The 27,499-nt window shown below is 46.7% G+C and overlaps 1 protein-coding gene across 3 annotated transcripts in view; it reads right to left on the bottom strand.

Annotated features, from left to right (window-relative positions):
* LOC144791850 (putative cation-transporting ATPase 13A4) overlaps positions 1–27,499 on the bottom strand; it is a 395,602-nt gene that overhangs the window by 276,123 nt on the left and 91,980 nt on the right. For all 3 annotated transcript variants that reach the window (XR_013602482.1, XM_078666633.1, XM_078666634.1), the window contains 2 exons: positions 26,902–27,048; positions 13,002–13,072 (listed from right to left, as the gene is read on the bottom strand). Coding sequence is in view for 2 of the 3 variants with exons in the window: in XM_078666633.1 (XP_078522759.1) it covers positions 13,002–13,072; positions 26,902–27,048 (218 nt within the window). In the remaining variant the exon portion in view is untranslated. The remainder of the gene's footprint in view (positions 1–13,001; positions 13,073–26,901; positions 27,049–27,499) is intronic.

The raw sequence follows: 27,499 nt of genomic DNA, 5'->3' as shown, positions 1-27,499 counted from the left end.
TGTCGATATTTAAAAATCAATATTTTGTCTGCCTACCGTCATGTGCATAAGGCATTGTTGTGTTTTTGCATTGTAATTCAACATCAGTCAGCGGTGTCAGCATCCTTGAAAACTACCACCCTCACTGTCATTGATCCTCTGACAATGATCGGTAAGCTGGTCTGTTTGCAATTGGAAAGTGGGGTAGAAGTCAACACAGTCTAACTCAGGCACTAAACACCCTGTACCTCACAGCTCTGACCATGAAAAGGCAAATAACCATCCCTGGGACTCTTCTCTCTCCATGTAGAACAAGTAGAATGTACATGCAGTGATCATGTGCAAATGTATGCAGCAACAAAACACAAATGATGACTGTTCTAAGTATTTAAATGAACAAACAAAATTGAAACACTGACCAAAATTATTGTCTGAGTAAATGTAAATGTATTTCGATTTATATAGCGCACGAATCACCCGAAGGTCTCAAGGCGCTTGCTTAGGGAACCCGTCCTGGTATTCCCCTGTGAGATACCACGGCAGGGTATCCACAAGGTGAAAGCCAGGCATCCCGCCGCGAGGGGCCGTAGTGGAGATTAAGCAAGCTATTGCCCAGAGTCGCAGAGTGTGACCCCGTGAGTCGAGTAGGCACCGGAGCGAGAATGCAAGCTAGGACTAATTTCAACAATGTAGTGGTGACCATCATAACTATATATAATCAAGAGAGGACTAGCCTATTTAGTGCGTGATACAGGACTCAGGACTGTATGGAGAAGAGAAACAAGGAAACTGTTAGGTTTCCTTAAGAAGCCCTCACCCACCAACCTAGTTGGTGGCATGCTTCATCATCGGGCCCACCCAGTGACACCGAATGTGTCCCGGGTGTGCTTCAAAACCTGTATTACAATGGAGCTGGTATTTTACTGATTGTGCAGTAAAAGTGGAGTGAAGGTGAAATTTAAAAGCTATCCAGTGGTCCCAATACCCTAGGGGGTTTTCTTTAATCTCTAAACTGCTGGTAGAAATAAAAACAAGGCAGTGGATGTTGGTGGAGTAACAATTAGGGACTCCTACATCCCTACATCCGGTGGGTGGTCTACATGTTTCAGCCAGGCTTTTCATTAATAACTGGCTTTCCTCAGGACCGTAAATATGTGAGTGTGAGATCTACACTAAAAATGAGTGTTTGATCTATAATGTGTTGCACGCGCTAAGGTGCCATACGTGTGGGAGGGGTATTCCCTCTACAATCATAAGCTTGCAGTTTGCAGAGAATGCCCCTGGAGATTCCGGCAGAGGTTCTACTTGACTCCGTTGGTCAGGACCCTCTTGAAACCTGTTGCTCTGTGGTGGATCTTCGTTCCGGAAACCCCAGGGGCATCCACCTCCTCCTCCTCTTCATCACTGGCAACATGCCCCAGGACTGGGTCCTCCCATAATGGTGGCCGGTGGTCCCTGTCATCCTGGATGAGCGGTAGCTTATTCCTCACAGCCTGGTTGTGAAGCATGCAGCACACTATCATGATCTTGCATACCTTATCTGGGGAATATTGAAGGGTACCTCCTGTCCGGTCCAGGCAGCGAAATCTGGTCTTCATCAGTCCAACTGTGCGCTCAATCACACCCTTGGTCCGTCCATGTGCCCCGTTGTAACGGACATCAGCAGGTGTGACCGGGTTCCTGAGCGGTGTCAGCAACCAGGGCATGTTGGGGTATCCAGAGTCTCCTACAGTTTTTCAATTATAAAGGATCACCAGAGCAAACACAAGGCACAACATGACAGACAATGAACACACAACAGAAAATTACAACATGACTCACCGGCAAGCCATGCAAGCTCATTCCTGAGCTGGGGCATCAGCTGAGGTATCCGGCTCATCCTCATTATGTACGCGTCGGGTGCAGATCCCGGAAAATGCACACATACATGGAAGATGATCTGGTCCGCCAGACATACCACAAGGGCTTTGATTGAATGAAAGTGTTTTAAATTTCTGTAACCCTGTTCATGGACTTGTGGTGCGGCCAAACCCGCATGTGTCCAATCAATTGATCCAATCAAATGTGGCATGTGTCACAGAGCATAAAAATCATCTTTAACAGCATGGAACTATGGCGGTGTAGGAAACTGTATGTATAGGTTGAGGAAACTCAACTTAGCCTCACACACATCCCAGAGCACTCAACTAAACATCGTCTGGGACATGTCACCAGCTTCAGCCACAGTAAACTGGAATGATCCAGTGGCAAAAAAAAATGTAGTGCTGCCATCACCTTCATCTTCGTGGTCAGGGCAAAGGGATATGTGCGTCCAGGTTGCAAGTGTGGTGACAACTGGTCTGTCAATTCTGAAATGAATCCCCTCATGAACCTCTATTTTCTCATGTACTCACGCTCCACCATGGTTGCAAGATCAGGGAAGGGTCTGTGGACATTTGTTCCCCTGCGGGACACATGACAAAGTATGTACACATATTACTCTCTACATTAAACATCAAGTAATTCTGATGTAACATATCGCGTTACACTTACAATGATGACACAGTGAAGTCAGATGTCTGAGGTTGAGCTAATCCAAAAAAGACAGTTATGTGAGCATGAACATACACTCAATTATGTCATGTATCATCAAAGAACACAGTGTTGTACGGTGACTACTCACTGTTGTCGGTCACTCTCCATGTGATCAATCGTAACATTCACAACACACACACAGTTAAGTATCAGCCATGGGTTTCTAGGTCAACTAGCACATGTACTTAAGGTACACAGACATAGATAAGGTATTACAACCTAGCAACAACACTACATACAGACAGCTTGCCAGTGCCACCACACCCAACAATGTCATGGTGTGGGCAAGTCATGATGTGATGTATGACCTACATGTCGAATCACAGACACAGAACATTGATGATGTGTTGCACATATGTATTTGACATGCATACATGCGGTTCAGTGACACATAGACACTACAGCAACTCACATGACAACTACAAGATGAGATAATTCTACATTACTGTGACAACTTTCAGCAGTAAGTTCTTGCGTTTTACAAGTCTCACATACTGTGGACACAGTCGAAAGGAATTAACACATTGAACTTTAATCATAATCGGATGATGCTGTGATTACGTGTGGATATATCCTGTGTAAATACAATGATCCCCTGGGACAGTGGCCAAGCATAGGAGGATGATCTTTGAAGTGGTCACTCACACTAGTCATGCTCCTCACAAACACTGCTATAGTTGCACTGCAAGCTAGAATCACATGTGCTTAACTCCATCCTCACAGGGCACACAGCATGCCATTATTTTTACATTCATTGCCTGACATGATGAGTGGGCATTGCATGTATGCGTGAGCCAACTCCTGATTGAGCTGGACTGACAGATTGCATGCCCAATACATTGTTGTACGACGCGGGTGACTATTGCATGTACGTGTGAGCCAACTCCTGACCGAGCCGGACTGACAGATTGCATGGCAAATACATTGTTGTACAATACAGGTGACTATTGCACGGATGCATGAGCCAACTCCTGACTGAGCCGACTGACAGATTGCATGCCCAAAACAGTGCTGTATGATGCAGGTGACGATTGCAGGTATGGATGAGCCAACTCCTGACCGAGCCGGACTGACAGATTGCATGTCCAAGACAGTGTTGTACAACGCGAGTGACTATTGCATGGATGCGTGAGCGAACTCCTGACCGAGCCGGACTGACAAATTGCATGCCCAATACAGTGTTGTACGACGCAGGTGAGTTTTCAAAATACGCCTCTGCAACATCCTGACCGATCCGGACAAACTGTTTGGATGTTGGCCATCATGGTGACAGACACGCTTTTTGCATCGTGCACGATTCACATGCGGTACGAGTCGGTTCTCTTTTGACACAAATGTATCAAAAACATAACTGTCATGATGCAGTTATTTTGAACATTGCAGTAGGCCTGTTCGATTCGTGTTATCTCATGGATTGGACTAATTCATAGGATACGAATGACTCTGACCTATCGGTTTTGACACATGGGATAGAATAGGCCCCTGCAGCACAGAAATAAGGCTGTCTCTTACCCTGAGAGCTCACTTGCCTGCACTACATGCTCCAGTTTGACCTCTCTCTGTTACCACTGCTGCTGTCTATCTGTATCCTCTGGCTCCAATTATGGCACGTACTATGGAGAGGGCCCCAGCCTTCACAGAGGAGGAGAATTAGGCCCTGCTGGACGACCTCCTTCATCCAGTACAGCAAGCTGTGTTGGAAACCAGGGGAGCAGGTGAGTGTGCAGACCACATCCTCTCATTGTGCATGTTGTCTGACTAGCACTAATAGCATTGTGTGCACCAGCGGATAGCATGCTCACTGAGTAGTTGTTACCCACAAAGTGTGTGGGTACCCATAGTGCACAGGATCACCATAGTTGCACAACCTGTGTAAATCAGATGCCCTTGTGAAACTACATATATATACAACTGTGTGATGCACAAACAGGTTGCATGTGTAGTTATGGTATCTTCACTTTGTCATCCTCACAGGTATCAACCTTCCTTCAGAAACAGGAAATATGGCTGACCATTGCACAGGCAGATATATCTGTGGGGGTCCACAGGCGGCACATTCGCAAGTGCCAGAAGAGGTGGCAGGACCTACATGGCTGGACCAGACACATCGCTAAAGTCCAGCTCAAGCTGTCGCCTCCTCGCAGTAGGGGCAGACACCGGACCATAACCCACCACATGCACAGGATCCTGGCAGTGATCTTCTCTGACCTGGATGGGCTGTTGAAGGCCAGAATCAGCAAGGAGGGGGTAAGTACATGCCTTGTCTGTGAACTGTGTCTAACATGATCTTTGCATTCCTTCAGCCTGATTACGCTTCCACAGTTTGTCTGTCTGCTTGGACTAGGATTATGTGCATTCATTTTGTAATGGCCCTTTCTCATCTGATTCACAAGAGTGTCCCTTTTAAACAGTGACATGTCTCACATGGGGGGAGGGGCCCTGCTGTTGTCCAAGGTTGTTGTGGGGAACAGCATCTTCTACTCGCAGACTGTATTTGCCTTCATGAGTGAGGGAATTAATTGACATGCATCTGCACATTGACAGAGTTATGACATGCACAGGGACATAAATACGTGTCCTAGATGATGCTCTGGCTCAACATGTGTGTCTGGGGTGTTTCCCAAACACACATGCAGCAGGTGTGACAATGTTGTGGGCTCTGAACATCTGGACATCATGTGTATCACACATGAATGGACACATGCCTACTGTTTAGGCTAATCCCATATTGCACATGGACCGGGTCAGGTACGCCTACTCCGGACATGGAGTACACTCAGTTCTCCTAATCATGTGTGTGAAAGTAAATGTAATGCTTTGTGCAATGTGCAATAATGTGTCATCCTCTGTCTTATTGTGGAGTGGGCTAGCTTTTTAGACTCCTGGGGTGTAAAATATTTTTGGGTGGGCAGCCAGCTGACATGTGGCTGTTGGATCTTCACGATGGGGTCGAACGTAGGTGTGTAATGACTTGACTATGCCTAATGGTGTATTCGGATTATAAGTGCAGGCAGCTATACTTCATTGTCATCAGACTGTGATGTGATCATGTTGACAGACTTGTGTTTGCTGTCACTCTACTGTGGCATTTGTATGACGTGGGATCATCCGTAGCCTTAAGATATGGGTAGCAGTGGGGCAACATGTGCGCTTGACAGATGCAGGGCTGATATTCCCCACAAATACATGAATGAGATACAATGCAGACTGTTGCTTTTGTGATGCACTGCTCCGTGACAGAAGGCAGCAATGACTGATTACCCAGACTACCCTGTTGCATGTTATTTCATTTGCAATAGTGTATCCTGCAGGGATGGAAGTTGTCATGCATGCACTCAATTGTGGCATTGTCCAACAATACACCAGCACATCATGGTGTCTGGTGAAGGAAGCATATCCATATTACTGACAATGACTTTGGCCATCCCTTAGCCTGACATGTGTAAAAAGTAAGTGGCAGGAGATGGTAAATGTGTGCACTGACACATTTCCATCACAAATCCTGCAGTCTTGACAACTGTCTATGTGGTGCATGTGTGCACATATGAGTAGTGTCTGGCTACATGCACCAGACTGATGTCTCCATCGACAGGTAGGATATGGGGGCATGGTTTACTGGCAGACTGACAAGTGTGTTTTAAAAATATGTGTCAGCACTTTGAATGATGTCCTGCAAATGATGCACGCATGTGTGCTGTAATGTGCTGGACTGACTGTGATGTGTGATGACAATGCAAGTGACTGATGTTTATTTGTTTACCCTGTTGATTTGCAGTTACAATTACGGCCACTGGAGGAGACAGCGCTACGGACAATGAGGATCAGCAGAGCCAGACAGGGTCCACTGCAGAGGACTTGGAGGGTCCCAGTGGCATGGAGGGTGAGGGGAGCCACACTGAGGAGACCTCAGCTACGACCACCTTGGCTGAGGTACACAGTAGCTTTAGTGATGACTCCCTTGTGGATGCAGGTGTCAGCAGACCCACGACAACAACTAGTGAGTCTGGCCCGACCACCACCACCATCTCCACCCTCCCAACTGCTCCCATCCCAGATGTCCATGGAGGCTCCTGTGTAAGGGAGCATGTCTGCTTCGTGCCAGGCACCGCACCCCCTGCCCCGGTCTCCACTGCTGCCCTGAGTGTGGAGTCTGTGGACTTACCTAAACAGATCCACGTAGGGCAAACACCAATGCTGAGTGTCCTCCATTCTCACACAAGTCTGTTGAGCCAACTGGTGTCCTACATGGAGGGTATCTCATCTAACATGTCTACCCTACATTGGACCATTTGGACCATGGCCGCCACACAGATTGCAGCAGTGTCCGTCCTCCAACAGGCCATAACCCCTGCTACCTCTGCCACATTCACAGTCACAACTCCCCTGCCTGTCAAACATACAAACACTTCTGCACATGCACTCAACACATCACCCAAAAGCAGCACATAGTCATGCAAGCCAAACTCTGGATCCACAAGCACGCACACTCCAGAGACTGTTGGCACATACACAGGGGATGGGTCACAGACACATATACAGGCATCCACAAGCACTCCGCATTCCTCAGATACCTCTTCCTCCAAAACACCTTCCCTTGCCTCACCTACTACCCCCACTTCCAAGCAGCTCTTCCTCTGTGACCTTGGCCTCGTCCACACAGATCCATCTGCTCCAAATTACAAGGGGAAGAGGAAGTCAACACCAACAGAGGGGAGTTCCCTTTCAAAACGTACACCCTCCCCAAGGCACACAAACACTGAAGCCCCCACCCGCAAGTCTCCCCGGACCAGGAATGGTAATACACCACCTATAACACAGACTTCCACCTCACACTCTCCATCCTGCAGTCCCCAGGACGCCAATACATGGTCCTACAGCCATTCCCTGCACCAGGTTCACCCACACACCCATACCACTTCCCCAAGATGCTTAGGCCCTCACCCTCTTCCACATTCACTTCCACACCCACCTCACATGCTCAGCCTGACCCAGCCATTGGAGTGGAGACTGTGTCTCCCCCTCTGTCCTGCCCTCCTCATCTGAACCCTATTGTACTCCTCTTGATGTTGGCACTGCAGTAGGACGCACATCCCCTCGTCTGACATGGGCACTGCAGTTGAGAGCCCGTCCACCACATCTGTCCCGCACACTGCAGTGGTGCAGGAAAACACCACATCTGACTTGTGCCCAGCAGTGGTGACGGTGCCCACTGTGTCAGACCCTTCCATTGCAGTTACTATTGTCACTCCTGCACCCACCACACCTTCCCTGCTCCATTCTCCTGTTCCCCTGATCCTGTCCCTGCAGTGCCTGGCCTGCTACTATGTATGCCCCTCCAAGGGGTGAGATGTCCCTGGTCCTTAGCTGTGCAGGCAATAAATGGGTGTCAAGTTGTCACATGTCACCCTGGTAGGACTCTTTGCTGGACTGGCCATTCGCCTTTTCACTTCGTGGCATGAACATTTATATATATATTTTATAGCTGAATAAAGCCATTTTTGTTATCCAGTGGTGTTACATCTGATGTACATGATGTTGATGATATGTATCAAGAACTTGCTTTTGTAATGGTGTCTGTATGTTTGCATCTGCAGCACTGCACTGTTATGTATTTTCTGGGTCAATGGCAGTATGTTTTTTGGAGATTTTGCCCTAGTGTCCCTGCATCTCCTTGCTCATCAGCCTGCACATTCATCATGTTTGGTATCTCCCATTCCTGACACGGTATGGAACTTGGTCACCTGACATCTACAGTCTCCACAGGATTACTTATTGTGTGTGTCTGTTGGTGTAGATATGTGTGTATACATCATGGTGCTCACTTTGCACATTGTCTAACTGTACACTGGAGTCATTGTTAGGGATCATGGCCATTGCTTGTCTGTACAGGGCAGTGGGTGTTCTTGTGATACACTGCAATATTTGCCTCACAAAATCAATGTGGTTATGTAACACATCATGCATGCTGTTTTGGAGATGCTGCTATTTTCATGTACACAATGACCTTTTGGTCACTGTGGTGATGGGGGGTTTATGTCCCATTACCACAATGATCACAAGATGCTGGATTGGTGGACCCCACATTCACCTTTAGGTCACTGTAGTGATGGGGGTTTAGACCCCATTATCGCAATGATCAGTAGATGTAGGAATTTTGAACCCCACAATCACCTTTTACTCACTGTAGTGATGGGAGATTTAGACACCATTACCACAATGATCAGTTGATGTAGGATATTAGTGACACACATTTACATTTTGGGTACACATGTGTTGCAAAATTACAATGTTGCAGATATGGTAGAGGGGATAGTTTGCTTAGTCATCGTATGTAATGTAATGTAATGTGTAATGTAATGTGTATACTTGTAAAGCGCACTGTTGCCAGTCGGCGTCCTGGCGCTGTATACCGCTGGGGAACCCGTTTTCGCTTTCCCTGTGGGATGGTCTCTGCTGGGAATCCCCAAGGTGGAACCAGACATCCCCGGCGTTGATGGGGCCAATGTGGAGATTAGGCAAGCTAATGCCCAGAGTTGCCGAGTGCAACCCCCCCGGGTACGGCCCGTACCCCCCATGATCGTAGGGGTATGGCTCCTTCAGCCCATGATCGTAGGGGTACGGCTCGTACACCTACAATCATGGGGTACGGCTCGTACACCCCATGATCGTAGGTGTACGAGCCATACCCCTACGATCATGGGGTGTACGAGCCGTACCCCTACGATCATGGGGTGTACGAGCCGTACGGTGTGTATGTGAATGTGCGCTTTTCCATACGCATCGCCCTTACCTGACGTGGCCCGTAAGAATCGCGTCCTGATCACCCGGTCTGGATCGTACTCGCCGAGTCGTATGGTGTGTGTACGAGTTGTACCGAAACGGCTCCGGATACGAATCGTACGGACGGTGATTTTACCGGATCGGAATCGACCCCTATGTGTGTGTATCTTGGTGTTGACTGGCATCCTGCCCACTATGAGTGGGGATGGTCGTATTGATAGGCATCCACCCCCCTATGGGGGACAATACTGTGAGTGATAGGCACCCACCCCCCTATGTTGTGGACAATACTCCGAGTGATAGGCACCACCCCTATGGTGGGATATACTGTGAGTGATAGGCATCCATCCCCCATAGAGTGGACAATACTGGGAGTGATAGGCATCCACCCCCCTATGGGGTGGACAATACTGTGAGTGATAGGCATTCACCCCCCTATGGGTGGGATATGCTGTGAGTGATAGGCATCCACCCCTCTATGGGGTGGACAATACTGGGAGTGATAGGCAACCACCCCCCTATGAGGTTGACAATACTGGGAGTGATAGGCATCAACCCCCTATGGGTGGGATATGCTTCGAGTGATAGGTATCCACCCCCTATGGGGTGGACAATACTGTGAGTGATTGGCATCCACCCCCTATGGGATGGTCAATACTGTGAGTGATAGGCATCCACCCCCCTGTGGGTGGGATGCGCTGTGAGTGATAGGCATCCACCCCCCTATGGGTGGATATGCTGTGAGTGATAGGCATCCACCCCCTATGCAATGGACAATACTGTGAGTGATAGGCATCCACCCCCCTATGGTTGGGATATGCTGAGAGTGATAGGCAACCACCCCCCTATGGGATAGAAAATACTGGGAGCAATATGCATCCGCCCACCTATGGGGTGGACATTACTGGGAGTGATAGGCATTCAACCCCCTAAGGGTGGGATAAGCTGTGAGTGATGGGCATCCACCCCCTATGGGGTGGTTAATACTGTGAGTGATAGGCATCCACCCCCCTGTGGGGTGGTCAAAATTGGGAGTGAATGGCACCCACCCCCCTATGAGTGGGATATGCTGTGAGTGATAGGCATCCACTTCCCTATGGGGTGGACAATACTGCAAGTGATAGGCATCCACCCCCTTTGGGATGGTCAAAATTGAGAGTGAATGGCACCCACCCCCCTATGGGTGGGATATGCTGTGAGTGATAGGCATCCACCCCCTTCGGGGTGGACAATACTGTGAGTGATAGGCATCCACCCCCAATGGGTGGGATATGCTATTTGGGATAGGCATCCACCTCCCTATGGTGAGGTTTCCTTTCATGTACTCATGGCATTTTGGTGTGTTGTAGGTGTCTGACTTACCTTCTGCGTCGTGCGCGTCGGTAATGATGGGCGCACAGTATGGGGAAGACATGCGTGATTGGATACATGGCTGCTCCGTCTCGTCCCTGTTGATCATGTTCTGGTGCAACTCGGAGCTTTCATACGCCTCGGCTGAATGCTGTGACGTGCTGGAGGCGGCGCCCTGTTGTACGGGTATTGAATACGCATTGTACTTGCGTATCCAGAAATTGGTTATGTTGCGCCTCCATACGACTTGTTTTCCGGGTTTCCTGTTCCTGTTCACCACTGACATGGTGCACAAATTGGAGGGGACGATTCGGTTGGAAATTTGCCTGTGATACCCATCGTACTTGCCAGTTTGTAGGAAAAATCTCCGGATACGAGTCGGACGTAAGGTAAGCCTATGAATAGCATTGAGAAGGCACTTTTGGCGACATCGGAATTGACCCCATTGTGTCAGACCTGATAGATCTGGAACTCATGTCCACCCCCGTGTGGTGCTCTTGGGACACATGAAAGATGTTCCAAATAAACTGAGTGGTGTCACTTGCAACAAATCTTTCATTACATTTACAACAAGATTATTGGGCAAAGTTTACCCCCTATCTCATACACACTCTTGCTTTGTCTGCTTCGACCAGCATCTGTCAGCTCCAAAGTTTATTCCCCCAGTGCTGGCAGTCAGCAGTAGCACAGCAAGGATACCATTGGCCTTGGTGCAAGCAACAAAAATGGCCCTTTTGACTGCTGTTGTGGTAGTAAAATATAGCAATTATCAGGGTTCCATGTGCCGAAACCAAGCTGCGCCTTAATGAAGAGCCTTATCCATGGCAATACCGGTCTTGGGTTGCATGTGATCTGGTTCTGGAAGGACCTGACCTGGCAGTTCAGGCATAACTGTTCCTATCGGAGCAGGGTCAAGACTGATTTTCACATGGCTGGGTGTAAACTGAGGTGACATGATGTGCAAAACACAGAAGGACTGGGACGTTAGCCAGAGTAACCACCAGTAGCTGAGAATAATTCATGCATTCCACCCTTTGCTTTTTTGTATACTTCAGTCTGTCACATATTTGTCATTTACTTTGTGACAAATTTTCCATTACATTTATCACTCAATAATGTCATGCAATCTGTTATTCAATATGTCCTTAAGAGATTGTGCTACACGCCATGCAAGCAATCTGAACATCCTGCTGTGTAGTGAATGTGCAAGTGGCCATGAAAGCATATACCAACAATCTGGCAACATAAGTACCAATGTTATGGAATATACGGTCACACAGAACTAACTCAAACCCGGGAAAAACAACATGGAGTTAATACAGGAGCACCAGAATCCTGGCCCCTTGGGCAGTGCTACGCCACTCGTAAGTACAATATAGAGCATGCCTAGCTGTAACAGAATGCAAGCTTCAGGGAACAGGGATATGCCACTAGGAAGTATATTGTGGAGTGAACCGAGGAGTGACAGAATCCTAGCCCCTGTTGGCAGTGCCAAGCTACCAGGAAACCTCATATGGAATCAGAACAGTCCTAGTCCCATAGGCACTGCAGAGTGCTAGTTGAGCGGAAAAGAGACATGGAAGATGATCTGGGATTTAACCTGAGAATTATTCTGTTAAGGTAGATGCAGTACTTGGCTGAGGTGAAATATAGGAGTGTCTGTAAGAGGAATGCATTACTTTGACTGAAGAGACTACGAGGTAGTAAGAGGGGAAAGGACTTAAGTTGGGGCCAGAGGGAAGTTAAGGATGCATCATAACCGCAAGCTTCAAATGCCTTTTGTCCCTTTCTCATCAAATGTTGGGAGGGCCAGGCATATTTGAGACTTTGCTTGCCGTGTTCTACCAAATAAAGGAGCCACATGTGGCACGCACTGATTGAAGATAGCAAGGAGAAATAACAAACACAGTCTTCTGAAGTGACGGAAGAGCAAAACATGGCATGCTCTGGTTATAGGCAGCCAGAGAAATATCCAGTGGATCTACCAAAGAGGAAAAGAGGATCTTTTGGTTTATAAATAAATGTAATACAGGTAGGTTTATTGTTAAAATGGTTTACTTTAACAGGCTTTATCTGGATGGCACAGAAGGATTTTCTTTAATAGGTCTTGAAGATGGTGGAATTTTTGTGTTCTTCCTGGAAGTTATGTGACTTGCCATTGCAGGAGCAGGGACACTGACTCAAGTCTATGCCAGGCTTTAACAGGTCTAAGATGCCTGAGGTGATAGGATGCTTGAACTTCTCCAACTCCCAAATATCAACTTATGACTGGAGGCAAACAGTTCATCAATTGTTTGTGTAGAGAAAATGAACCATACCCAATTTTTGTAAACTGGTTCTCCGAGCTGTCCCAAACATACCGAATCTTCTGTACCTCCATAAATCGAACCTGCAGAAACAAACGACCTTGTTAGACCACGTCATTCCACGATAGTTTGATCATATAAGGTTACATATGCAGAGTTCCAAAGATCATCCTTCTAAGAATTACTCTTAATTAGGTTTGTGTCCAAACAAAAGGGTACTATGAGAAATGAGTTCCACCTATTTATTACCCCTAGATTATTCATTTTTGGATACCCTGGTTTATGGACTTTTGCTGTGAATGAGTCTCTATACCAAAGTATCAGTCACTATAAGCTCTGTTATACTTGAATAGGGATTTCAAACCACAAATTGAACTTTTTAATGATAAGGCCCAGAGCAGCTATGGTAATAAGCTCAGGGCTGCTTGAATGTGAACACATGCACACACTTGTGTGCACATGTGTGCAGGCTGTTTTTAAGACTACCCTCAAACTCAGTCAAGGACCTGTCCAAATGTACCCTTTCCAAAAAGAACCCTTCAAGGATTGGTGCGGACCAGTGTAGGCTTGATAATGGTATTTATATTGCTTTGCTGTGATATACACGGTGCAGAGACAGAATATCAACATAAAAATATTAAAATGCAAGAATATCGAGTCAAGAATATCGAAGGTGCAAATGTTCGAGGTACGTTTTTTCATTGCAAAAATATCGACTTTAATTGTAATGTAGAAATAATGATTTTATAAATATAGATCGCAAAAATATAGTTGTCAATAATATCGATTTCTTTTTTGTTTTTTTAAAGTTATTTGTATTAGTTATTTTATAATGTTAAATTCAATTTTTTAGGTTAAAATATATATATATTTTTTTTTTTTTAACGTTTTATTTTTGTTGTTGCCATCACATGGTATACAATAACAGTTAATCGCATTGTAGGGCAGCGTCAACATTCAGCTGCCCACGAGCAATAGAGCAACTTTTAAGTTTTCCCCCCCCCAACATAAAGCTTGCTACTTCAGGGTTTGCATTATATGGTCGTGAACTGTAGGCTATAATAACAATGGTCCGCAGACAGGCGGTCAGCAATCCTAAAGACAGACTCTAGCAATGTCATTCTGTCTTCCCCTTGTGTTTCCCAAGTCCTGGGGCCATGCAGTGCACCTGGGCCTCCCGCTTCCCCCCTCTTATCACTCCAAATCCTCATCGTCCCCTGAGCTGTCCCCATCCTCCCCTTCGGGCAAAGGCTCACAAATGTCCCCCCTGTATGTATTCCACGGTGACCAAATCCTGTTCCATTTACGTGGATTTCGTCTCTGTTGATATACCGCCCTCTCCGTCACCATGAGTACGTCCATATTCCTGCACCATTGCGCCAGTGTCGGTGCTTCTAGTGCCCCCCAATTCTTCGCTATATCCCGCTTTGCCATCATTACACCAATGACCACCCAGCCCCTGGCATGCAATGACAAATCTGTTGGGCCCCATACATTCAGGAGACAAATTCTGGGGTCAGGCGTGAACGGGTTGTGAAGGGCCTGGCTGATCGTGCGCGTGACACGCCTCCAGTAGTCCTGTATGATAGGGCAGGCCCATATAGTGTGGAACAGTGTGCCCTCCTCCCCGCATTTCCTTAGGCAATATGGGTGTTCTGCCCTGTGTATTTTATATAGTGTGGTGCGAGTGTAGTAGACCCTATGTAGTACCTTGAGTTGGACCAGCCTGAATCGTGTGGAAATACCCGCCTCCCTGGGCGATGCCAGGGCTGCGTTCCAGTCCGCCTCATCGAGGTCTCCTACCTCATCTTCCCAGTACTCCTTCAACTTTCCAAGGGGATCCGGCAGGTTATTCATCAGTTTGCGGTAGGTGAGGGAGGTTGCACTGGACTCCATGTAGTCCGTAAGCAATCGGTCTTCTAACGGGGCCGATTCCGGCAGCGTAACACCTGGTTCTAACACCGACAAGAGTGCGTGCCTAATTTGTATGTATCTGTAAGTTTCGGTCACCTCTAGGTTATATTGCTCCCTCAGGGTCGCAAAGGAGAGCACGCCCTCTCTTGTCCATAGGTCGCCCACCACGGAGATCCCAATGGTATCCCACTGTGTAAACCCTTTTGAGCTGCGCAGGTTGCCGAGTGCTTTTGTGTCCCATAGTGGCGTGAGATTAGTGATCACTCCCTCCCATGCCAGCCGCCTCTGCGCTTTGTGCCAGATGGCTACTGTGTGTTTGGTAGGTCCCTCAAGCTTCCTCACTATTCCTTTGTTGTAGAGTGGGGCCAGAAGGGTGGACGTGCCCAGCTGGTGCCTGTCAGCCTCGTATGCCGGGTCGTCCTGTGCCGCGTGGATCCATTGGTTGATCACCTTGAGGTGAGCGGCCCAGTAGTACAGTTCGAGGTCGGGGAGGGCTATCCCTCCACTGTACCAGTCCCTGGTCAACTTCAATCGCGCAACCCTAGCCGGTTTGTCACCCCACAGAAGGCCGGACAGCTGCGCCGCTACGTGGCGGAAAAATGATACGGGGACCATCGCTGGCGTGTTTTCTAGGACATAGAGGAAGCGAGGCAGCGCCATCATTTTGAAGAGCGCTGCTCTACCTAGTAGCGTTAAGGGGAGATTCTTCCAGTGGCGTACGTCCGCCTTCAGCCTTTCCAGCTGGGGCTTAAGATTAAGTTCCATGAAGGTCAAATAATCCCTCGTGATCCATATCCCTAGGTACTTAAAGGAGATGCGTTCTATGATCAATTGGCAATCCTCAGGCAAGGCTGGAAGGTCGCCCTGTACCATGAAGATTATGGACTTGGACCAATTTAGTTTGTAGCCCGAGGCTGTACCGTGGGTCTCGCACAGTGCCAATAGGACCGGGATGCTGTTCGTGAGGTCCATGAGGTAGACGAGCATGTCGTCGGCATATAGGGATACTCTATCTTCCCAACCACCTCCCCATTGTATGCCTTTCAGCAGCCGGGTGGTTCTGATAATTGTGGCTAGGGGTTCCAGCACTAGGGCGAACAGTAGTGGCGAGAGTGGGCACCCTTGTCTCGTGCCCCGTGCCAGCGGAAACTCTCTTGAGATGTGGCCGTTCGCGGTCACCCGCGCCACGGGTTCGGCATACAGTAGTCTGACCCATGAGATGAACGTCGGGCCAATGCCCATATGTTCCAGGACCGCAAAGAGATAGCGCCACTCCACCATGTCAAACGCCATTTTAGCATCTAGTGACAGTACCGCCGCTGGTTCCCCCAACCGCGTGGCTCGCGCCAGCACCCCGTGCAACCGTCTCAGGTTCCGCGCCGTACTCCGGTGCGGCATGAAGCCCGACTGATCCGGGTGTATCAAATGTGTCAGGTGAGGCAGGAGCCTGGTGGCCAGCAGTTTCGCCAGGATTTTACTCTCAGCGTTGAGGAGGGAAATCGGGCGGTACGAACCGCAGTCCTCAGGGGGTTTGCCGGGCTTGGGTATTGCAACGATCGTGGCCGTACGTTGGTCAGGAGGCAGTCTCCCTTGTTCCCGACACTCTTGGAACATTTCCAGCAATGGTGTGGATAGTGTTTCGGACATAATTTTGTACCACTCTATCGGGACCCCGTTGGGGCCAAGCGCTTTCCCCGGGTGTAGTGCCGTTATGGCCATCTGTATTTCTTCCGCTGTCAGGTCGGAGTCAAGCTCGTCCCGTTGGTCGGGGGTGAGAGTGCGGGTCTGCACTCCCAAGAGCGAGCTTTCCGCCATCTCTCGTGTGACCTCATACTCAGGGGTGTACACTGAGTGAAAGTGGTCTGCCAGTAGTTCCACTATTCTTGCCGGACTGGTATGCATCTCGCCATTAGGGTCTTTCAACTGAAGTATGGCCCTCTGACCTCCCCGTGCTTTCTCCAACCATGCCAGGAGTTTCCCTGCGTTGTCGCCTATGTCGTACACCCGACTCGCAGTAGCTGACATACGTTCCCTCACTCTACGGCGCAGAAAGTCGGTGTGCCGCTGCTGGGCTATTCGGAGCGCGTGTTGTGTGTCCCCATTCGGGTTCCCTTCATGGTCCTGCGTTGCCTTGTCAAGTTGTCCCTCTAGCCCTATCAGTTCCTGACGCTGCGTGTGCTTGTGCTGTGCGATCACTGAGATCGCCTGCCCGCGGAGGACCGTTTTGTAGGCCTCCCACAGGATCGTAGGCGACGCCACCGAACCCACATTTTCGGTGAGGTAAGATCGCGTGTTTCTTTTCAAGGTCTTGGCTATGTCAGGCACCCCAAGGTATCCCGGATAGATAGGGAAGAGCCGCCTATTGGTCCGTTCCTGACTGGAGAGAGTCAGTGTTATCGGGGAGTGGTCTGAGACCCCTCGCGGTCTAATCTGAGAGTCAGTGAAAGTGAGGTGTCCCCCCTCCAACGTCAGGAAGTAGTCAATCCTCGACAGGCTGTCGTGAACTGTTGAATAGTATGTGTAGTTCCGGTCCACCGGGTGGAGCCGCCTCCATATGTCCACTAAGCCTTGTGCTTCTATGAAGTCGTGCAATTTGGAGTGTGCCGGTGTTTGTGTACGTATTGGGTATCGATCTAGGGAGTCATGAGCCACTGCATTAAAATCTCCGCCCAGTATAAGAGTCCCCTCTGGAAGGTCTAATATGAATTTACCTAGTTCCGAGAAGGCTATAGTGTGCAGTGCCGGCGGGACGTATACCGATACTATGTTGAGCGGTTTTCCCTCCCATTGTCCATGCACCGCTGCGAAGCGGCCCTGTGTATCCACTGCCACTGATTGGATGACAAACTTGGACGAGCGGTGAATTAGTATCCCGGTGCCTCGGGACCCTTTCGTGAACTCAGAGTGGGCCACCATGCTATAGCCCCTCCTGTCTAGGGCCCTTGTGGCCGTGCCTGTGAGGTGTGTTTCTTGTAGTAGGACCAGGGCGGGATTCACCCTTTTTATACTCTGCAGGACCAGCCCTCGTTTGATTTTGTCGCCCAGACCTCTCACATTCCATGACATGAGTCTCAATGGGGACGCCCGCCCTACTTCAGTGCCCTCCCCCATCCTGTTCGGGTATGCGGACTGAGAAGTTGTGTGCATGGAGGACCAGGAGGTCCGTGTGGCGACTCTGCGTACAGTGTCGTGACGGTAGCAGTTTGTGTTCATGTGCCCCTTCGTAGCAATCTTGACCCCTTGTAGAAACTAAGAACCAGAACCCCATCCTACCCCCAACTCCCCCCCTCCCTGCCCCCCTGCTCAACGGACTCCAAACTGCCCGCCCCCCCAACTCAGCAGAGTGCTTGATCCCCACCCATAACATAGTACTTGCTCGCTGGGGTGAAGGTTTCTCCGTGGTCGGCGGCCCCCTTCCTCAGCTGCGGAGGCCCTTCCGCCCAGTGTCCAAAGCGGCCCTGTCAGTCATCGTTTTCATCGGTTCATCCAGTCAGCAGCAGTGATTCACAGCCCCCCGTCCGCACTGTCCTCATGCTGATCAGGCAAAGGAGAATGTACCTCTGCGTCTTCGTCGTTGGTTTGCGAGTCCTGCCGAGAGCCAGCATTACGGTGTTTGTTCTGTCTGTTGGAGCGACGGGGGAGGCCCGTCGGTCTCCATCCCTCTAACCAGTCTTGCGCCACCTCCGGGGAATCGAAAAACCAAGTCTTGTTGTCAGCCACGACCCGAAGCTTGGCCGGGAAGATCATTGAGTATGGGATTTCCCTGGCCCTCAGTTCTTTTTTGACTTCAAAGAAGGTTCTTCTCCTCCGAGCCACCTCGGCTGTGTAGTCAGGAAAGAATGCCAGTGTCGCGTTTTGGATCTTAATGGGAGGTGAGTTCCTCGCCGCCTGTAGGATGGCATCTCGATCCCTGAAGTTGAAGAGTCTCGCTATTATTGGTCTGGGGTTAGCGCCCGTCTTATGGCGTCCTCCTGGTACCCGGTGCGCCCTTTCCACTGTGAAGAATGCTGAGAGGCCTTTGGGCTTCAGAGTCTCTTTAATCAGGTTCTCTACGTATAGGTCCATCGCCCTCGTGTCTTCCGATTCTGGCACACCTATTATACGGATGTTGTTCCGTCTTGAGCGCCCTTCCTGGTCATCGAGCTTTTCGCGCAGTTCCTTATTCTCTTTCGAGACGCGTTCCATGCTAACTTGCAGTTCAGACACGTCTTCAACCAAGGATTTGGTCACCACTTCCATGTTGTTCACCTTCTCTGCCATTTTATGAAAGTCAGCCCTTATGAGCGTAATCTCAGCTGAGATCGACCCCACCGTGGCTTGTACCTGCGTGAGGGCTCTCATGACGTCGTCAATTGTCGCCTTCTTGCCACTGGGCACGTCGGTCGTTTTGCCTGATTGTGGTTTGGCCTCCTGCGAGGGAGAGCCGGGCTTTTCATACGCGAACCGGTCCAGGCGTGACTGCGCCGCCACTTGTTTAGGTCCTTTGCCTGCCATTCCGGCGACTCTCGGGCTGACTCGGTGATGTCACTCCAAGCGCCACTGGGGCTGTATCTCACCGACCTCCTCAGTTAGTTAGGAAGGGGCTGTCCCGGGGTCCACTCAGTGTGTAGGGGTGAGGTGCAGCCTTTGAGGGGCGTTCCAGGTGCTGTGTCCAGTAAAGGTGCCTAGTTGGACCGGGTCTCTATTGTTTGGTGGTGAGAGGCTATCAGCAGGGTCTCGGGCTGATGTGCGGGGTATACAGCTGATCGATGTCGCCCTGAGGGAACTGCCACCGCTCTTCTTGAGTTCCACGCGTGCCCCCTTCTCTTCGCGGTCGTCGGGTCCCCTGCTCGGGACCTCTGATGCAGATGGGGGGTCCCAGGCCGTTGCCAGCCAGTTCCTGCCGGGGAAAGGATGGGTGCCCCGTGTGAATGTCCGTGAGTTCTCAGGGCCCAAGCCGGGCGGGGGTGTCTTTGTGGGTTTTCGCGGTATGTGGGCCTTTCGCCGCTCACTGCGCCCTTGGGGAGTTTCTGCGCGGTACAGTTTTCAGCGCGGACGCCGCCGTCCAAGATGGCGGTCACCGGCCCGGATTTCGCCGCTCCGTGTGTCACCCGTCGCCCTCGCCGGGCGTCCGTGGTCGCTTCGCCCTCACCTCCAATGCGCCCCGCGCCAGGCCCCTCAGGCTCCCGATGTCCGGTGATGGCGGCTGGGTGCTCCGGTCAGTCTATCTCCGCCGCTCTCCGCGGCCGGGCACTTCCGGTGGTTCTGTGCCCGAGACGGGCCACTTCCTCCAGGCTCGCCGTCTACTGTGGTCCCCGGTCTGGACGCTGCGCACAGGCCCCACCTGGGCACTGCCAGAACCGTATTTCCCGACCTCGGATTGAGGTCCCGTTTGCACGGTTCGTCGCCGCTTGGTCCTAGGCTTCTGTGCCTTCCCGCCCGGGAAGTTTCAAGAACGGATAGATGCTCGGATTAATCCAGGGAGCCGCCTCAGTCACGGAGCTCTTCCTTTAGGCTGCCGCCATCGTCGGCTGCTAGCCACGCCCCCCTTGTTTTTATTTTTTTAATAATTTTTTAGGAGCTGGATGTTGAGTTTATAGGGGATAAGGGTGGGGAGTTATTAAAATATTTTGGTGTAAATTGTAACTTTTGGCAAATGTTTTAAATATTTGAAGAGTGGGATATTGGGTTTATGGGAGATAAGGGTGGGAAGTAAAAAATGTTTAAAAAAATATAAAATAAAAATATATATATAATAAATAAATAAAAACAATATATAAAAAGTTACATTTGTTTTTAAATTCGAAATTAATTTTGGTGCAAATATTTAGATGTGAATTGTGTGGAAAAATGTTATTACATTTTTACAATTCTTACAATGTATTAAAAATAATATACTTATAGTTGAATATTTAAATATTTAGTAAATGATTATAATTTCATTTTCTCAATATTTATAATGTAAAAAGTGTTAAAAAGGTGAATAGTATTGAAATATAAATATTTATGTTTATTTGTAATTTATAATGTATTATTAATCATTTTAATTTGTTGTATAAAGTGGTGTTTCAACATTTTGTTTATAATTATTTTGTACACATGTATTATGAAATAGTTTTTATTTAATTGTATTTATAATTTACTGATTAATTAAATAAAAAATGTGTGAAATTATACATTTTTAAGAACATTTATTATGTAATTTTTTATATATATTTGAAAATAAATATACATTTTGTTACATTTGGGAAATACAATTAAGTGATATTTTATGAATAATATATTACCTATATTTACAAATCTTTTTTTTTTCTTTTATTATCAAGCACTTTTATTAAGTTTTGTTGAATTTGGAGTTGAAATAGTATATTATGATTGTTTATGATTCAGCACTTTTCCTGAGATTGTTTGTATTTGGAGTTGGAACAGTACTTTATTATGGTATATTATTCATCACTTTCTCTGAGTTGAGTTTGTTTTGGAGTTGGAATAGTAATATTGTTGGTTTTATTGTCCAGCACTTTCTCTGAGTTCAGTTGGTTTTGGAGTTGGAACAGTAATGGTTATGGTTTTATTATCAAGCACTTTCCCTGAGTGTTGTTGGATTTGGAGTTGGAATATTAAATTATTATGGTTTATTATCCAGCACTATCCCTGAGTTTAGTTGGATTTGGAGTTTTAATAGTATATTGTTACGGTTTAATATCCAGGGTTTCCCTAAGTTTATTTGCTTTTGGAATAGTAAATTATTATGATATCTTATCCAGCACTTTCCCTGAGTTTAGTTGGATTTGGAGTCGGAATAATACATTATTATTGTTTAATATTTAGCACTTTCGCTGAGTTGAGTTGGTTTTGGTGTTAGAATAGTAAATTATTATGGTTTATTATCCAGTACATTCTCTGAGTTTAGTTGGTTTTGGAGTTGGAATAGTAATTTTTGTGAGTTATTATCCAGCATTTTCTTTGAGTTTAGTTGATTAGGAAGTTATTAATGCTATAATTCCTCTGCGGCGAATGTTTGCCTGGTATCTTCCATCCCGAGCTCTGCGTTCCTCGTCGTCCAGGCTACTTGTTGTCCCGCGTTTCCAGAGAGTGAGGATGGGTGGTCGTTCGTTCCGAGTAGCGGCGGCCAAACTTTGGAACTCCCTGCCCCTATCCCTGAGAGGTCTTGAGGATCTTTCAGCCTTTAGAAAGGATCTGAAAACGTACCTTTTCCCTAGGGCGGGTTGAGCTATTGCTTTTGCTTGGATCATGGGTCAAAAGCGCCAGGATGCCCTTGGTGGTGACAGGTTGCGCTATATAAGTATACCACAATACAATACAATACAATACAATATTTTTCTACTTTATTATATAATATCATTTTATAGTTTATTTATATATTGAAATAAGTAAGGAGACATATGTTTTTTGCTGGCAACATTTTTATTTGCAAACACATGTATTCTTGTATTCACAATTACATTGTTTTTATTTTGTTTTGTTATAAAACCTATTGTAATATTAAAAACAAATGAGAAATTTGAATGATATTCAGATTTTATTATAAAGAATATATATATATATATATATATATATATATATATATATATATATATATATATATATATATATATATATATATATATCCAATACAAATATATATATATATTTAACATTCATTTTTCATGTTCAATTGTAAATTAAAAATTATATTTTCACATACACATTTTTTACAGTTTAGCAGAATGGTAAATTTTTTGGTCGTACAATTATATAATAGTAGAGTAAAATATTTTTAGTTCTTTAATTATAAACAGTTTCATTTTTATTATTTATTATTTTTCATGACAAAAAATACATTTGTATAAATGTTTTTATTTACCACTTTATTAAAATAGTTTGCATAGTTAAAAATGTTTGTAAAATTGTATAAAGTGTATTTTACAAGGTTATATTTTCTATATTTAATTAGTATATTGAATAATATGTTTAATAAAATAATATATAATATTGTAAATAATTTACACATTTTTTAACAAAATAATGTTCTATCATATATATATATATATATATATATACATGTTCATATTTGCTGCATATTTACAGTACATCAAACACGCATATATTTTAATATACATAACATTTTATATATTTTTTTGATTTTGATAATATATTATTTAATCTATATTTTACAGATTTTTGAATATTTTCAACCTGAGTCCGCCCACCATCCTCACGGTGTTGGGACCGGCCCGCATACGTGCGGCTGTCCCGCACTGCTAATTAGGATGCGACCACCACCCTGGCCGTCCCATTCTGCATTTTTGACATTGCGGTGGGTGCTTTTTAATGCAGCACCAGCCGCAATGCCAAAGTGCCATGGTGTGCATTTGCATGACAACTAGAGGCCATGCACCAAAAGGGGCCCTGCTGGGGTCCCTCAAACATGCTTTCTGACATGGGGGTCAATTAGGATGGCGGACGGACAAAGTTTGTCCGCCATCCTGTTGGAGGACGGGACCATCCGCCACAGGGGCGGAGGTCCCGTGCCTCGAATTAGGATGCACCCGCCACAGTGGCGGGTGCACCCCGCATTTTTAACATTGCGGTGGGCGGTGCTGAAAGCACCGCCCGCCGCAATGCTAAAAATGCATGTTTCAAAGCACAACATGACAGGCACCGCGCAGTGCCTGCCATGTAGTATTTTGAAACGCAGGGGGGTACCATAGGTACCCCCGATGTGCACCCCTCAATCATCCCTTCACCCTGGGGGCCTGCAACGGGCCCCCAAAGCAAAGACCGTATGCCTTTTCGTGGCAGCATTGCCCACAGCACTTCCTAATATGGCTGGCGGTGTCTGATAGACACCGCCACCATATTAGACCTTTTCCGCCGCGGTCAAGCGGCGGACAGTCTTCCCGTCCACCGCTGTCCCCCTCGCCATTGTAATATGGCGTGGGGAAATAGGTGCAGACGGGCACAGATGGCAGACGCATCGCTACCGCCTACATGGCGATGGCGATCCGTCCGCCATCCTAATCGGCCCCATGGTTTCCATGTCGGACAGGCTGCCATGGAAACCATGCCAGAAACGGTGCATTGTAATCTCAAGGGCGGAAAGGCCCGCTCTTGAAATTACTGCCCAGCATCCAACTGGCCCACGGCTCTCGGAGCCCTTCAGAAGGCAGCCGGAATGACCGGCCGGTTTACTTTCCAACCACCTCTATCGTAATGAGGCAGTCCAAAATTAAACTGTGGGGCCCATTACAATGCGGCCCTAAAGGCTCCAACCACAGGTCGGAGTCTTTATGGGCTGCATCGTAATTAACCGCTAAGTGAGGATTATGAGCGAAACAAAATGTACCTCTGACTTGACCATATAAGCCCCCCTCCGTCGAGGAGGGGGGGATTATATGGTCTGCTCTGGATGATGTTCTGATCTTAGGTATTTCTGAAATTACCCCATTGAGTTTAGTTACTCATGGTAATACATGTCTTCCTTCTCTTACACTCTTGGATCAGCTTGATTGAAGCTTCCATCGTCAGACAGAATTTTAGCTTTTGAATATTGCTTTTCTTTTTTATGTTGCCTAAATTTGTTTATTGCATTTTTGTTTTACAATCTACTCACACAAGCAACAATGAATTACAACTTCACTTTAACAGCAACTGCATCCTAGCATTACAAGTGACAATACAATACATTGTTTTTTGTTTTTTTTTGTCCTCATAACCACCATATAGACAAAGTACCAAAGGAATTAGCGGGTAATAGCCATCTCAGTTTATCTGAAAAACTGGAAGGGAAACAAATCTTATGGGGGCCACCTCTCCCTCAGCTTTCCACCGTATTCCAAAGAGGCACTGAGTCCCTGATCCGCCAATCTATGGCAAACCTTGGGGTAGTTTTAGCAGCCAAGTGGGGGCCGGGCATGAACCGGATATTGGCTGTTCCATTGGTACAAAATATAGAAGCACCTTAGGAGATCAATCATTGGACTCGGGGGGAAAAAAAAACCAGGTAAATCACTGAAGCCATGAGAATAAATGCCAAAAGGCCCTTTTTCTGTAAATACCAGATCTAGCCAGATCTGTAACTGAGGTCTGCAATACTGAGTTTTGCCAATCTCTAAAGGAGGGAGGTAGAGGGTCCTTCCATTTCCTGCAGATCTCTCTTCTTGCGAGCAGGATGGAATAAAAAACTAGACATCTGAATGGATATTCACATCTGCAAGCCAAGGTAGGCCCTAATTTTTCCCATTTCAAATATATACAGATTCACAGTTGGACTGTAGCTTATAAAGCATCTCCTGCCAATAAGAATACGTTTAAACTTGGAGGGCACAGCCCATTTATTTCTGACTTACTAAACAGAGGTCCAGCAAAGAAAGAAATATCTAAATGGTATAATTTTATTCTGGAGGAGTCAGATGGGGACTTTGTTTTGCCAGACTCATTATGGGGTTCTGTTCTGATGGATCTGAATTTACAAAATCTTTGGAAGTCTTCTTTCGAGCTTCTGTGGAGCATTGTCAAGCCGTCCTGGCTTCGCAGAAATCATATTTTTACCCTGAATAGGGCGTATTATTCCCCTTTAAGACTTTCTAAATTCACAGGAGGCCAGTAAGTCTCTTGTACTAAATGTGGTTTGATTGCTGCTTCGGATACACATATGTTTTTTGAATGCCCGGTATTAACCACATTCTGCCAGGATATCAGCAATTCCCTTACAGAATCTTTAGGAAGACCTGTCATAATGGATTTGTCTCTAATAATACATTGTTGATCACAGTAGTGTTCTACGAAGGCGGGGTTTGGATATATATGTCCGGTCTTCAGTGAAGTTGTGACTTTGACTCTAAGAAGCACAGTTCTGTTGCAGGTGTTCACAAGTCACAAGAATTAACAAATCGCAAGTAAACAATCTGTTTCTGAAGGAAACAGTAATAGTAAAAATAATAATAATTTGGGTGAATAAATCATATCCTCCTCCAAGGGATCATTCACATTGCAATCAATTGTAAGAACAACAATAAAGAGATGCTGTATGAGTTTCCTAGTTTAGTTAGATCCTGGAGATGGAGTTGTATTTTTGTACTCCTACCAAGGGGGGGGGGTCCTCCCGCTCTACTGCCAGTCCCCTGTCAGTCAAAGGTTCGCTCAATGTTGTGTAGGCATCAGATGTGTCAGTGCGCAAGTCAGCTATTATAACGTCCAAGGTTGTCTTCCCTGGGCAGTGCTACGCTCTCCGTGTGTGCCCAGGCAGTAAGCGACTGCATTCCATCCATGATGTGTGGAAGGTCAGGTGACTTCCAACTGTGAGTAATGACTCTTTTGGTGCATTTTACATCATTTGATGATTCTTAAATGAATCTATACAATTGTACTTGGTGTTTCTTTCCTGTTAAGTTTTAGGTGAGGTTCTATTCACGTCAACATGACTTAGGTTTTTGATGATGTTATTGAACATTCATTGCAGTATTTAATGCGTGACATTATAAAGAGCGCATGCTGTGGGTGAGAGTTAAGGTTAAGTTTACTAAACAGATGAATCCCACATATTTAGTTTTTTTTATTGTAATCACAATTCCCACCGATCGGTTATAAGTTCATTGGTAAGGTGTTATTTGGAGATAACTCAGGACACATTCTGCTAAAATAATGCAGTGATACCGCATGTGGAATTACCAATAATGCAGCATTAGGTGTGTGTTACTGCAACATGACAAATACCACCAGTTACATAATATAAATCCTCATGGTTCACCCTTCATGATCTACAAGACTTATTCCCAGCATTGTCCCTGCACAAATGTCCACAGGATTTACTTGGAGAGGCTTGTGCTTGAAGAATGTGTGGAACTTGCATATAAATTGCAATTCAGTATCAGGTGCAGGCTGTTGTATGTGCCCAATATGGGAATATTGGAGCTCTTGTAATGAGTCCTTCAGTATGGACAACAGTACATCTAGTACCCCCCACCCCAGAAGGCTGCTGATATGATAGTGTTAAAACTTAAGGTTCTACATGTACCTTGTACTCTGGCTTCATGATGGCTCGGTTGATGATGGCGTTCTCGTCAGCCGCAATGAGATAGTCTCTCTTCCCCCTCGATGGGCTCACGAGCGCAGGCAGGTGGATCCATCTCACCTTCTTCCTGGAGTAGGTTTTAAAGTCATCCTTAAGAGAGATGTCACAGGAGAGTCAGTCCATGGTTGATGGACAGCGGAGGAGGAAGTCAACTCACAACAGTTGAGCAATGCTCTGATGTTTCTTTCTCCAGACCACAAGATGGACGAGAACCTTATCATAGAAACACACTTCTGATCCCTGACACCTTGACTAGTTGTTGAGTGTAATAGTAAACTCATAGCTGTTGAGCAATACTCTACTGTTTCTGTCTCCAAACCACAAGCTGGATGAGAACCTTATCATAGAAACACACTTCTGATCCCTGACACCTTGACTAGTTGTGGATTGTAACAGTAAAATTATAGCTGTTGAACAATGCTCTATTCTTTCTTTCTCAAAAACACAAGATTAAAGATAATCTTATCATAGAAACCCATTTCTGATCCGTGAGAACTTGACTAGTTGTGGAGTGTAATAGTAAACCCATGGCTGCTGAGGA

The sequence above is a fragment of the Lissotriton helveticus genome, chromosome 11, assembly GCF_964261635.1.
Source record: "Lissotriton helveticus chromosome 11, aLisHel1.1, whole genome shotgun sequence".
In the NCBI taxonomy this organism is placed as follows: Eukaryota; Metazoa; Chordata; class Amphibia; order Caudata; family Salamandridae; genus Lissotriton; species Lissotriton helveticus.
This window is presented reverse-complemented; position numbering and strand designations above follow the sequence as displayed.